Here is a 14805-nt window from a genome sequence, read left to right as displayed (position 1 = left end):
GTTGTCAGGGCCCTGAAAATATGTTCCAGGACGGCTGGAGTCAGGAAATCTGACTCGCTGTTTATCCTGTATGCACCCAACATGCTGGGTGCTCCTGCTTCTAAGCAGACTATTGCTCGTTGGATTTGTAGTACAATTCAGCTTGCACATTCTGTGGCAGGCCTGCCACAGCTAAAATCTGTAAAAGCCCGTTCCACAAGGAAAGTGGGCTCATCTTGGGCGGCTGCCCGAGGGGTCTCGGCTTTACAACTTTGCCGAGCAGCTACTTGGTCAGGGGCAAACACGTTTGCTAAATTCTACAAATTTGATACCCTGGCTGAGGAGGACCTGGAGTTCTCTCATTCGGTGCTGCAGAGTCATCCGCACTCTCCCGCCCGTTTGGGAGCTTTGGTATAATCCCCATGGTCCTTACGGAGTCCCCAGCATCCACTTAGGACGTTAGAGAAAATAAGAATTTACTTACCGATAATTCTATTTCTCGTAGTCCGTAGTGGATGCTGGGCGCCCATCCCAAGTGCGGATTGTCTGCAATACTTGTACATAGTTATTGTTAACAAAAATCGGGTTATTATTGTTGGGAGCCATCTTTTCAGAGGCTCCTCTGTTATCATACTGTTAACTGGGTTCAGATCACAAGTTATACGGTGTGATTGGTGTGGCTGGTATGAGTCTTACCCGGGATTCAAAATCCTTCCTTATTGTGTACGCTCGTCCGGGCACAGTTTCCTAACTGAGGCTTGGAGGAGGGTCATAGGGGGAGGAGCCAGTGCACACCAGTTAGTCCTAAAGCTTTCTTTAGATGTGCCCAGTCTCCTGCGGAGCCGCTATTCCCCATGGTCCTTACGGAGTCCCCAGCATCCACTACGGACTACGAGAAATAGAATTATCGGTAAGTAAATTCTTAATATTTGGTTCAATTATACCTTTTAACTTTTTATTTTTAGAAGTGGTTTATCCTGGATTTTCTTGTTTTTCTACAGCTGCAAATGTGGCATGGATTATGTAGCAGCCTACGTGGTGTGGCTTTGTGAATAGCGGGTTTTGTACAGTGTTACTGCGTAGTGCATGTTCTATAGTGCAGGTTCGGAGCTGTAAGCACGTTGTGCATTGTCCCAGCTGTTTGCTTCTACCACAGATGCATAACACTAATATCTGCATAGCATGTTTTTGCGCACTTACCTGTAATTTCATGGACTTTTTTTTTAATGATGTTAAGCTGTTCTATGGGCAGCTTACTCAAATGATTTATACCTTCTTTTCTATTCAGCTTTACATTTTATGATGGCCTGTGAAATCTTACCTGCTCTTCATGTTATATCATGGAATAGTGTTGCAAGTTTTGTTTCTCTAACGTCCTAGTGGATGCTGGAGACTCCGTAAGGACCATGGGGAATAGCGACTCCGCAGGAGACTGGGCACAGCTAAGAAAGAATTAGGACTACCTGGTGTGCACTGGCTCCTCCCACCATGACCCTCCTCCAGACTTCAGTTAGAATCCTGTGCCCGGCTGAGCTGGATGCACACTAGGGGCTCTCCTGAGCTCCTAGAAAGAAAGTATATGTTAGGTTTTTTATTTTACAGTGAGATCTGCTGGCAACAGACTCACTGCAGCGAGGGACTAAGGGGAGAAGAAGCGAACCTACCTAACTGGTGGTAGCTTGGGCTTCTTAGGCTACTGGACACCATTAGCTCCAGAGGGATCGACCGCATGGAACCGGCCATTGGTGTTCGGTCCCGGAGCCGCGCCGCCGGCCCCCTTACAGAGCCAGAAGCAAGAAGAATCCGGAAAATCGGCGGCAGAAGACATCGGTCTTCACCAAGGTAGTGCACAGCACTGCAGCTGTGCGCCATTGCTCCTCATACACACTTCACACTCCGGTCAATGAGGGTGCAGGGCGCTGGGGGGGGGGGGCGCCCTGAGAAGCAATAAATACACCTTGGCTGGCATTTAGAGAGATGCACAGAGGGATATTTGCCGGCTAGCATCAAAAATAAGTGCACTGTCCATTTGTGCCAGGAGAGGGTTATGGACCCGGCAGTGGACAGGGGATGCAGATTCCAAAAGGCACATGGAAGTTTTGCCTTATAAGGGTGAGGAGTTGTTCGGGGATGGTCTTTCAGACTTAGTGTCCACAGCAACAGCTGGGAAGTCAGCATTTTTGCCACATGTCCCCTCACAACCAAAGAGAGCACCGTATTATCAGGTGCAGTCCTTTCGCCCCCAAAAGAGCAGACGGGGTAGAGGCGCGTCCTTTCTGCCCAGAGGCAGAGGTAGAGGGAAAAAGCTGCAGCATACAGACACTTCCCAGGAACAAAAGTCCTCCCCCGCTTCTTCTGCTAAGTCCGCCGCATGATGCTGGGGCTCAGCAGGCGGAGCCAGGTACGGTGGGGGGCCGTCTCAAAAACTTCAGCAATCAGTGGGCTCGCTCACAGGTAGATCCCTGGATCCTTCAAGTAGTATCTCAGGGGTACAGGCTGGAATTCGAGACATCCCCCCCCCCCCCCCCCCCCCGCCGTTTCCTCAAATCTGCCTTACCAACGACTCCTTCAGAAAGGGAGGCTGTGTTAGAGGCAATTCACAAGCTGTATTCCCAGCAGGTGATAGTCAAGGTGCCCCTACTTCAACAAGGACGGGGTTACTATTCCACAATGTTTGTGGTACCGAAACCGGACGGTTCGGTGAGACCCATTTTAAATTTTAAATCCTTGAACACATATTTAAGAAAATTCAAGTTCAAGATGGAATCGCTCAGGGCGGTTATTGCAAGCCTGGAAGAGGGAGATTACATGGTATCTCTGGACATCAAGGATGCTTACCTGCATGTCCCCATTTACCATCCTCACCAGGAGTACCTCAGATTTGTGGTACAGGATTGTCATTACCAATTCCAGACGTTGCCGTTCGGCCTGTCCACGGCACCGAGGGTATTTACCAAGGTAATGGCCGAAATGATGATACTCCTTCGGAAAAAGGGAGTTTTAATTGTCCTATACTTGGACGATCTCCAGATAAGGGCAAGGTCCAGAGAGCAGTTGTTGGTCGGCGTAGCATTATCTCAGGAGATGCTACACCAGCACGGTTGGATTCTGAATATTCCAAAGTCTCAGCTGGTTCCGGCGACACGTATACTGTTCCTAGGGATGATTCTGGACACGGTCCAGAAAAAAAGTGTTTCTCCCAGAGGAGAAAGCCGAGGAGCTGTCGTCTCTAGTGAGAGGCCTCCTGAAACCAAAACAGGTGTCGGTGCATCATTGCACGCGAGTCCTGGGAAAGATGGTAGCTTCCTACGAAGCGATTCCATTCGGCAGGTTCCATGCCAGAACTTTTCAGTGGGACCTGTTGGACCAATGGTCCGGCCGCATCTTCAAATGCATCGGTTGATAACCCTGTCTCCAAAGACCAGGGTGTCTCTGCTGTGGTGGCTGCAGAGTGCTCACCTCAGAGAGGGCCGCAGATTCGGCATACAGGACTGGGTCCTGGTGACCACGGATGCCAGCCTTCGGGGCTGGGGGGCAGTCACTCGGGGAAGAAACTTCCAAGGACTTTGGTCGAGTCAGGAGACTTCCCTACACATAAATGTTCTGGAACTGAGGGCCATTTACAATGCCCTAAGTCAAGCAAAGCCCCTGCTTCAAAACCGGCCGGTTCTGATCCAGTCAGACAACATCACGGCTGTCGCCCATGTAAATCGACAGGGCGGCACAAGAAGCAGGACGGCGATGGCAGAAGCCACAAGGATTCTCCGATGGGCGGAAAATCACGTGTTAGCACTGTCAGCAGTGTTCATTCCGGGAGTGGACAACTGGGAAGCAGACTTCCTCAGCAGGCACGACCTCCACCCGGGAGAGTGGGGACTTCATCCAGAAGTCTTCCAACTGATTGTAAACCGTTGGGAAAGGCCACAGGTGGACATGATGGCGTCCCGCTTAAACAAAAAGCTGGAAAAATATTGCGCCAGGTCAAGAGACCCTCAGGCGATAGCTGTGGACGCTCTAGTGACACCGTGGGTGTACCGGTCGGTTTATGTGTTCCCTCCTCTTCCTCTCATACCCAAGGTACTGAGGATTATAAGGAGAAGAGGCGTAAGAACTATACTCATTGTTCCGGATTGGCCAAGAAGAGCTTGGTACCCGGAACTTCAAGAAATGATCTCAGAGGACCCATGGCCTCTGCCGCTCAGACAGGACCTGCTGCTGCAGGGGCCCTGTCTGTTCCAAGACTTACCGCGGCTGCGTTTGACGGCATGGCGGTTGAACGCCGGATCCTAAAAGAAAAGGGTATTCCGGAGGAAGTCATTCCTACGCTTATTAAAGCTAGGAAAGATGTAACCGTACAACATTATCACCGCATATGGCGAAAATATGTTGCGTGGTGTGAGGCCAGGAAGGCCCCAACGGAGGAATTCCAGCTAGGTCGATTTCTGCACTTCCTACAGTCAGGGGTGACTATGGGCCTAAAATTGGGTTCCATTAAGGTCCAGATTTCGGCTCTGTCGATTTTCTTCCAAAAAGAACTGGCTTCACTGCCTGAAGTTCAGACATTTGTCAGTGGAGTGCTGCATATTCAGCCTCCTTTTGTGCCCCCAGTGGCACCATGGGACCTCAACGTGGTGTTGGGTTTCCTAAAGTCACATTGGTTTGAGCCACTCAAAACCGTGGATTTAAAATATCTCACGTGGAAAGTGGTCATGCTTTTGGCCTTGGCTTCGGCAAGGCTGGTGTCTGAATTGGCGGCTTTGTCATGTAAAAGCCCCTATTTGATTTTCCATATGGATAGGGCAGAATTGAGGACTCGTCCCCAATTTCTTCCTAAGGTGGTATCAGCTTTTCACTTGAACCAACCTATCGTGGTGCCTGCGGCTACTAGGGACTTGGAGGACTCCAAGTTACTGGACGTAGTCAGGGCCTTGAAAATTTATGTTTTCAGGACGGCTGGAGTCAGGAAGACTGACTCGCTATTTGTCCTGTATGCACCAAACAAGATGGGTGCTCCTGCTTCAAAGCAGACTATTGCTCGCTGGATTTGTAGCACAATTCAGCTTGCGCATTCTGTGGCTGGCCTGCCACAGCCTAAATCTGTAAAAGCCCATTCCACGAGGAAAGTGGGCTCTTCTTGGGCGGCTGCCCGAGGGGTCTCGGCTTTACAACTTTGCCGAGCTGCTACTTGGTCAGGGGCAAACACGTTTGCAAAATTCTACAAATTTGATACCCTGGCTGAGGAGGACCTTGAGTTCTCTCATTCGGTGCTGCAGAGTCATCCGCACTCTCCCGCCCGTTTGGGAGCTTTGGTATAATCCCCATGGTCCTTACGGAGTCCCCAGCATCCACTAGGACGTTAGAGAAAATAAGATTTTACTCACCGGTAAATCTATTTCTCGTAGTCCGTAGTGGATGCTGGGCGCCCGTCCCAAGTGCGGACTGTCTGCAATACTTGTATATAGTTATTGTTAACTAAAAGGGTTATTGTTGAGCCATCTGTTGAGAGGCTCTGTTATGTTCATACTGTTAACTGGGTATCATATCACGAGTTATACGGTGTGATTGGTGTGGCTGGTATGAGTCTTACCCGGGATTCAAAATCCTTTCCTTATTGTGTCAGCTCTTCCGGGCACAGTATCCTTACTGAAGTCTGGAGGAGGGTCATGGTGGGAGGAGCCAGTGCACACCAGGTAGTCCTAATTCTTTCTTAGCTGTGCCCAGTCTCCTGCGGAGCCGCTATTCCCCATGGTCCTTACGGAGTCCCCAGCATCCACTACGGACTACGAGAAATAGATTTACCGGTGAGTAAAATCTTATTTTCTTCGATTCAAAAATAAGCATATTCATGATTATGCAAATAAGGAGGTTATACATAGATTCAGTTTGCAAATGTGTTCTTCATGTAAACACAGCTGCTAATATCCATTAAACTGGTGGAGCTGAGCTGTGCTAATGGCTATGACCATTGTAGCATATCCAGTGGTACAGTTCCATGAACAACTGCCGTGGAATGAAGGATCGGGGGTACACACTATACGATGTATACAATATATTGTACACACTTATCGTTTTTTTTACAGGGGCAATCACAAGACGGAACAATGCCTTGTAAGTGATTGAGTTTTTAAAAAATGTCCAAGATCAGCCAGCATCCCGCACCTCAGGCTATCTTGGACGCCGTTACATCAGGGCTGTTTCTAGCCAATTTGGCTCCAAGTGCGAGATTTAAAAATGCAGCCCCCCTTCCCCATAGATATCAAAAGAGAGAATTTTAGGGGGCATGGCCTCGTTAAAATGGACGTGGCCTTGTTATGATGGATGTGGCCTCGTCTGAAAAGACTACCTTACACCCCAATTTTTGACCCTGCACCAACAGATCACGGCCACCGCAGGAAAAAAAAAAATTCCACCGTATTAAGCCCCACACAGTAATGTCCTCTGCACCATATTATGCCACACACTGCAATGCCCTTGATACATTAAATCCCCATTTTACAAATTACAGCAGGCAAGAGTCCCCATTTTACACATTATGGCAGGCAAGAGTCCCCATTTTGCACATTACGGCAGGCAAGAGTCCCCATTTTGCACATTACGGCAGGCAAGAGTCCCCATTTCTCTAACGTCCTAAGTGGATGCTGGGGACTCCGTAAGGACCATGGGGAATAGCGGCTCCGCAGGAGACTGGGCACATCTAAAGAAAGCTTTAGGACTATCTGGTGTGCACTGGCTCCTCCCCCTATGACCCTCCTCCAAGCCTCAGTTAGATCTCTGTGCCCGAACAAGAAGGGTGCACACTAGGGGCTCTCCTGAGCTTCTTAGTGAAAGTTTTAGTTTAGGTTTTTTATTTTCAGTGAGACCTGCTGGCAACAGGCTCACTGCATCGAGGGACTAAGGGGAGAAGAAGCGAACTCACCTGCGTGCAGAGTGGATTGGGCTTCTTAGGCTACTGGACATTAGCTCCAGAGGGACGATCACAGGCCCAGCTTGGATGGGTCCCAGAGCCGCGCCGCCGGCCCCCTTACAGAGCCAGAAGGCAGAAGAGGTCCGGAAAATCGGCGGCAGAAGACGTCCTGTCTTCAACAAGGTAGCGCACAGCACTGCAGCTGTGCGCCATTGCTCTCAGCACACTTCACACTCCGGTCACCGAGGGTGCAGGGCGCTGGGGGGGGCGCCCTGAGACGCAATAATAAACACCTTGGATGGCAAAAAATGCATCACATATAGCTCCTGGGCTATATGGATGCATTTAACCCCTGCCAAAATACATAAAAAAACGGGTGATAAGGCCGCCGATAAGGGGGCGGAGCCTATCTCCTCAGCACACTGGCGCCATTTTCCCTCACAGCTCCATTGGAGGGAAGCTCCCTGGCTCTCCCCTGCAGTCACTACACTACAGAAAGGGTTAAAAAAGAGAGGGGGGCACAAATTAGGCGCAGTATTAACTATACAGCAGCTATAAGGGGGAAAACACTTATATAAGGTTATCCCTGTATATATATATAGCGCTCTGGTGTGTGCTGGCAAACTCTCCCTCTGTCTCCCCAAAGGGCTAGTGGGGTCCTGTCCTCTATCAGAGCATTCCCTGTGTGTGTGCTGTATGTCGGTACTTTTGTGTCGACATGTATGAGGAGAAAAATGATGTGGAGACGGAGCAGATTGCCTGTAATAGTGATGTCACCCCCTAGGGGGTCGACACCTGAGTGGATGAACTGTTGGAAGAAATTACGTGACAGTGTCAGCTCTGTATAAAAGACAGTGGTTGACATGAGGCAGCCGGCTACTCAGCTTGTGCCTGTCCAGACGTCTCATAGGCCGTCAGGGGCTCTAAAGCGCCCGTTACCTCAGATGGCAGATATAGACGCCGACACGGATACTGACTCCAGTGTCGACGGTGAAGAGACAAATGTGACTTCCAGTAGGGCCACACGTTACATGATTGAGGCAATGAAAAATGTTTTACACATTTCTGATAATACGAGTACCACCAAAAAGGGGTATTATGTTCGGTGAGGAAAAACTACCTGTAGTTTTCCTGAATCTGAGAAATTAAATGAGGTGTGTGATGATGCGTGGGTTTCCCCCGATAACAACTGATAATTTCTAAAATGTTATTGGCATTATATCCTTTCCCGCCAGAGGTTAGGGTGCGTTGGGAAACACCCCCTAGGGTGGATAAAGTGCTCACACGCTTGTAAGGGTTCTATCCTCTCCTGAGATGGCCGCCCTTAAGGATCCTGATGATAGAAAGCAGGAGGGTATCCTAAAATGTATTTACACACATACTGGTGTTATACTGCGACCAGCAATCGCCTCAGCCTGGATGTGCAGTGCTGGGTTGGCGTGGTCGGATTCCCTGACTGAAAATATTGATACCCTAGATAGGGACAGTATATTTTTGCCTATAGAGCATTTGAAAGATGCATTTCTATATATGCATGATGCACAGCGGAATATTTGCCGACTGGCATCAAGTCTAAGTGCGTTGTCCATTTCTACCAGTAGAGGGTTATGGACACGTCAGTGGTCAGGTGATGCGTATTCCAAACGGCATTTGGAAGTATTGCCTTATTAAGGGGAGGAGTTATTTGGGGTCGGTCTTTCAGACCTGGTGGCCACGGCAACAGCTGGGAAATCCACGTTTGTACCCCAGGTCGCCTCTCAACATGAGAAGACGCCGTATTATCAGGCGCAGTCTTTTCGTGGATAAGCGGGCAAAAGGTTCCTCATTTCTGCCCCGTGACAGAGGGAGAGGAAAAAGGCTGCAGAAATCAGCCAGTTCCCAGGAACAGAAACCCTCTCCCGCCTCTGCCAAGCCCTCAGTATACGCTGGGGCTTTACAAGCAGAATCGGGCACGGTGGGGGGCCCGTCTCAATGAATTTCAGCGCGCAGTGGGCTCACTCGCAAGTAGACCCCTGGATCCTTCAGGTGATATCTCAGGGGTACAAATTAGAATTCGAGACGTCTCCCCCTCGCCGTTTCCTAAAGTCGGCTTTACCGATGTCTCCTTCTGACAGGGAGACAGTTTTGGAAGCCATTAACAAGCTGTATTCCCGGCAGGTGATAATCAAGATACCCCTCCTGCAACAGGGAACGGGGTATTATTCCACACTGTTGTGGTACCGAAGCCGGACGGCTCGGTGAGACCGATTCTAAATCTAAAATCTTTGAACACTTACATACAGAGGTTCAAATTCAAGATTGAGTCACTCAGAGCAGTGATTGCGAACCTGGAAGAAGGGGACTACATGATGTCTCGGGACATCAAGGATGCTTACCTTCATGTCAAAATTTACCCTTCTCACCAAGGGTACCTCAGGTTTATGGTACAGAACTGTCACTATCAGTTCAGACGCTGCCGTATGGATGGTCCACGGCACCCCGGGTCTTTACCAAGGTAATGGCCGAAATGATGATATTCCTTCAAAGGAAGGGAATTTTAGTTATCCCTTACTTGGACGATTCCCTGATAAGGGTAAGATCCAGGGAACAGTTGGAGGTCGGTGTAGCACTATCTCAGGTAGTGTTGCTGCAGCACGGTTGGATTCTCAATATTCCAAAATCGCAGCTGGTTCCGACGACTTGTCTTCTGTTCCTAGGGATGATCCTGGACACAGTCCAGAAAAAGGTGTTTCTCCCGGAGGAGAAAGCCAGGGAGTTATCCGAGCTAGTCAGGAACCTCCTAAAACCGAGCCAAGTCTCAGTGCATCAATGCACAAGGGTTCTGGGTAAAATGGTGGCTTCCTACGAAGCAATCCCATTCGGCAGATTCCACGCAAGAACTTTCCAGTGGGACCTGCTGGACAAATGGTCCGGGTCGCATCTTCAGATGCATCAGCGGATAACCCTGTCACCAAGGACAAGGGTGTCCCTCCTGTGGTGGTTGCAGAGTGCTCATCTTCTAGAGGGCCGCAGATTCGGCATTCAGGACTGGGTCCTGGTAACCACGGATGCCAGCCTGCGAGGCTGGGGAGCAGTCACACAGGGAAGGAATATCCAGGACTTATGGTCAAGCCTGGAGACATCACTTCACATAAATATCCTGAAGCTAAGGGCCATTTACAATGCTCTAAGCTTAGCAAGACCTCTGCTTCAAGGTCAGCCGGTGTTGATCCAGTCGGACAACATCACGGCAGTCACCCACGTAAACAGACAGGGTGGCACAAGAAGCAGGAGGGCAATGGCAGAAGCTGCAAGGATTCTTCGCTGGGCGGAAAATCATGTGATAGCACTGTCAGCGGTATTCATTCCGGGAGTGGACAACTGGGAAGCAGACTTCCTCAGCAGACACGACCTCCACCCGGGAGAGTGGGGACTTCACCCAGAAGTCTTCCACATGATTATAAACCGTTGGGAAAAACTCGACAGGTATTGCGCCAGGTCCAGGGACCCTCAGGCAATAGCTGTAGACGCTCTGGTAACACTGTGGGTGTACCAGTCAGGGTATGTGTTCCCTCCTCTGCCTCTCATACCCAAGGTACTGAGATTGATAAGATGGAGAGGAGTAAGCACTATATTCGTGGCTCCGGATTGGCCAAGAAGGATTTGGTAACCGGAACTTCAAGAGATGCTCACGGAGGATCCGTGGCCTCTACCTCTAAGAAGGGACCTGCTCCAGCAAGGACCCTGTCTGTTCCAAGACTTACCGCGGCTGCGTTTGACGGCATGGCGGTTGAACGCCGGATCCTGAAGGAAAAAAGGCATTCCGGATGAAGTCATCCCTATCCTGATCAAAGCCAGGAAGGATGTAACCGCAAAAACATTATCACCGCAATTGGCGAAATTATGTTGCGTGGTGCGAGGCCAGTAAGGCCCGACGGTGGAAATTCAACTGGGTCGATTCCTACATTTCCTGCAAACAGGAGTGTCTATGGGCCTGAAATTGGGGTCCATTAAGGTTCAAATTTCGGCCCTGTCAATTTTCTTCCAAAAAGAACTAGCTTCAGTCCCTGAAGTTCAGACGTTTGTAAAAGGGGTACTGCATATACAGCCTCCTTTTGTGCCTCCAGTGGCACTTTGGGATCTCAATGTAGTTTTGGGTTCCAAAAGTCACATTGGTTTGAACCACTTAAATCTGTGGAGTTAAAATATCTCACATGGAAAGTGGTCATGCTGTTGGCCCTGGCCTGGGCCAGGCACGTGTCAGAATTGGCGGCTTTATCCTGAAAAAGCCCTTATCTGATGTTCCATTTGGACAGGGCGGAATTGAGGACTCGTCCTCAGTTTCTCCCTAAGGTGGTTTTCAGCGTTTCACCTGAACCAACCTATTTGTGGTGCCTGCGGCTACTAGGGACTTGGAGGACTCCAAGTTGCTAGACGTTGTCAGGGCCCTGAAAATATATGTTTCCAGGAGGGCTGGAGTCAGGAAATCTGACTCGCTGTTTATCCTGTATGCACCCAACAAGCTGGATGCTCCTGCTTCTAAGCAGACTATTGCTCGTTGGATTTGTAGTACAATTCAGCTTGCACATTCTGTGGCAGGCCTGCCACAGCCAAAAATCTGTAAATGCCCACTCCACAAGGAAGGTGGGCTCATCTTGGGCGGCTGCCCGAGGGGTCTCGGCTTTACAACTTTGCCGAGCAGCTACTTGGTCAGGAGCAAATGCGTTTGTAAAATTATACAAAATTGATATCCTGGCTGAGGAGGACCTGGAGTTCTCTCATTTGGTGCTGCAGAGTCATCCGCACTCTCCCGCCCGTTTGGGAGCTTTGGTATAATCCCCATGGTCCTTACGGAGTCCCCAGCATCCACTTAGGACGTTAGAGAAAATAAGAATTTACTTACCGATAATTCTATTTCTCATAGTCCGTAGTGGATGCTGGGCGCCCATCCCAAGTGCGGATTGTCTGCAATACTTGTACATAGTTATTGTTACAAAAATCGGGTTATTATTGTTGTGAGCCATCTTTCAGAGGCTCCTCTGTTATCATGCTGTTAACTGGGTTCAGATCACAGGTTATACGGTGTGATTGGTGTGGCTGGTATGAGTCTTACCTGGGATTCAAAATCCTTCCTTATTGTGTACGCTCGTCCGGGCACAGTATCCTAACTGAGGCTTGGAGGAGGGTCATAGGGGGAGGAGCCAGTGCACACCAGATAGTCCTAAAGCTTTCTTTAGATGTGCCCAGTCTCCTGCGGAGCCGCTATTCCCCATGGTCCTTACGGAGTCCCCAGCATCCACTACGGACTATGAGAAATAGAATTATCGGTAAGTAAATTCTTATTTTCTCTAACGTCCTAAGTGGATGCTGGGGACTCCGTAAGGACCATGCAGAGCCGCTATTCCCCATGGTCCTTACGGAGTCCCCAGCATCCACTACGGACTACGAGAAATAGAATTATCGGTAAGTAAATTCTTATTTTTGCACATTACGGCAGGCAAGAGTCCCCATTTTGCACATTACGGCAGGCAAGCGTCCCCTTCTACAAAGCGAGAGAGAAAAGAGAGAGTGTGTTATACTCACATTTGCAGCAGCATCCGCCGGCCAGAGGTCCTCTTCCATCCCGCTCTTCGGCCTGCACCTGCCCGCTTCTCCCTCCTCCTGGCTTGCCCACCGTGTCCTGGCTCCCCCTCCTCCCCGTCATCAGTACTCCGCTCGGGGGCGGAGTTTCGTTTAATGACACGTTTCATCACGCAAAACTCCGCGCCCCAAGCGGAGTAGTAATAACGGGGAGGAGGGGGACCAGAAACTGAGCCACCAAAACCCGCGGCGGGCGCCCCGTTCAAATGTACGCCTCACCCGCCCCAAGAAACGCCTCTGCGTTACATCCCACCCATAGTATTACTGAAATCCATTATATAATACTTTAAAAACACACAAAAAAATTACCTCGTTTCCCCCGAAAACAACTGCACTAAGATGAATCTGATGAAAGAAAATATATTAAATATTTAATAAAATGGTAAAGCAAAGTTTTGGTGAATCTCACTTTTAGTAAGACTTTTTACTTTAATGTAGTGCCTATCTAATTATTATTATTATTATTATTATTATTATTATGTAGTGTAATAGAAGGTGTTCTAGCCTGGAACTTGCTTTCCCTATAGCAGTTTGTGGCCTTACTGCTCTAGTGGCAACCAGCCTTGGCTTTCACTCCTCAATTAGGGCTGTTTTAATTATTTGAACTAGGGCTAGGTATATAGTGATAGGTCCACTGTTATAATCCAGTAGCAGTATACAATCGTTTCATGACGAATGGATTTATTTTATTTCCAGATATCCATAGAAAATGATTATTTGGGCCCCAGACGGATTGAGAGCCTGAAGAAGGAGGATGCTGATTGGCAGAGAAAAGCTCACATGGCTGTACTGTCTATTCAAGACCTAACTGTTAGATACTTTGAAATAACCGCAAAAGCCCAGAAAGGTAAGCAGATAGCCATTGCTCTACATTATCCATCAGTCCTGCTATAAAACATTTGTGTATTTGGAGTAGATTGTGCTCGTGTACATGCACTGCCTTTGTCAGAAATGCTCTGATCTCCAGGATTAGGACTGGGCGTTATGGTAGTGTTGAGAGGCAGCGTTCTGGATATGCTTGTATTGTTCTTGGTATGTACAGTGAGTGGAGTACTGATACTTACTGTTGTAGCAGTGGTTAGTACATGAGAACTGCGCATTCCCGTGCACGTAGCAGACTTTTAATTAGATATTCATACTTAAGTAGTGTTCACACTAGGCTGATTTTGCCGTGTCCTGGACAATTTTTATAGGGCAAAATGCGCCCTGCCCCTTTTGGCAGCACCCTGGTAAATCAGCCTGCCGCTGCCCTGGTGCCGCCGCGTGGATAGATGCTGTGTGCACACGCATGTCATCTGTTCATATTAAAGGGAGAGGTTGGGGGAAGCCCAGCACCTCTGTAGGTACTGAGCACACACCCATCAGTGATGCCAACGGCTAGGCATGCCCCTGATCTCGGTTGGCCGTGTCCCCTTTCAGTTTGCGTGAAGGTACTACCCCGGCACCTCATCGTCCTGCCCGCATCCTAGAGGGAACACTACTTTAGTGGACATGTATTTCTTGGTCTGGTCATGTAATACAGTAAAGCTGAGGCATACACATACTACAGCTTACTAATTCAGGGTATTATTTCATACAATTGACCTATCCTCATGATCTCTTTTTGCATTTAACCATTCAGTCACATTGCTCAGTTTATGGCCATGTTCCATTACAAATGTCTTCTGTAAAGTTCGATTACCTTACAAGGAAAAGCAGTACCTTGTTACACTAGAGTTTTATAGCCGCTACGGCCATGTAAACATAAGCAAATAACCGCTACAATATGTATGCACGTTGCGTATACACGCCGACACGCTGTGCGCACAATGCAGCGACGCGTGTGGCTAAATATACCTTATCCCTAAACAAGAATGGAATGCGACACCAGTAGTTAAATGTTATGTTGTGGTCCTACGCATCAACAGTATTTACTCAAAAGATACAGATAAAGATACAACAATATTACAGAGAAGAGCTACAACCAATAGTACATACGTATGTTAGCGAGAGCGCCCGGATCCAGGGCTCAGTCAGTCTTAGTAAGATGACCTTCAGAGAATAGACTGAGCCTGGCCAGGAGGACTCTCTTTTATACAATGAGTCCAAATACGATACAATGGGACATGTAAGCTCTTATTCCATAGGTCTAGGGGCAGGTCATTTACAGTACATGAGGGGTCATAGGTTGGTTTGAATGAATGGGCGATGCTTGGTCCAGGTGTGCTTGCAGGTGTTCGCCACTGGGTTCCCGCCGAATATCCTGAGTACAGTATCATAACAGTTTGCTAATATTATTTCTCTTATGTCCTAGAGGATGCTGG

At 48.8% G+C, this 14805-nt stretch overlaps 1 protein-coding gene across 2 annotated transcripts in view; it reads left to right on the top strand.

Annotated features, from left to right (window-relative positions):
- JMY (junction mediating and regulatory protein, p53 cofactor) overlaps nt 1-14805 on the top strand; it is a 226334-nt gene that overhangs the window by 74192 nt on the left and 137337 nt on the right. For both annotated transcript variants that reach the window (XM_063963535.1, XM_063963532.1), the window contains exon 3: nt 13199-13349. In XM_063963535.1, the coding sequence (XP_063819605.1) occupies nt 13199-13349 (151 nt within the window). The remainder of the gene's footprint in view (nt 1-13198; nt 13350-14805) is intronic.

This window comes from Pseudophryne corroboree, chromosome 1, assembly GCF_028390025.1.
Source record: "Pseudophryne corroboree isolate aPseCor3 chromosome 1, aPseCor3.hap2, whole genome shotgun sequence".
Lineage (NCBI taxonomy): Eukaryota > Metazoa > Chordata > Amphibia > Anura > Myobatrachidae > Pseudophryne > Pseudophryne corroboree.
This window is presented reverse-complemented; position numbering and strand designations above follow the sequence as displayed.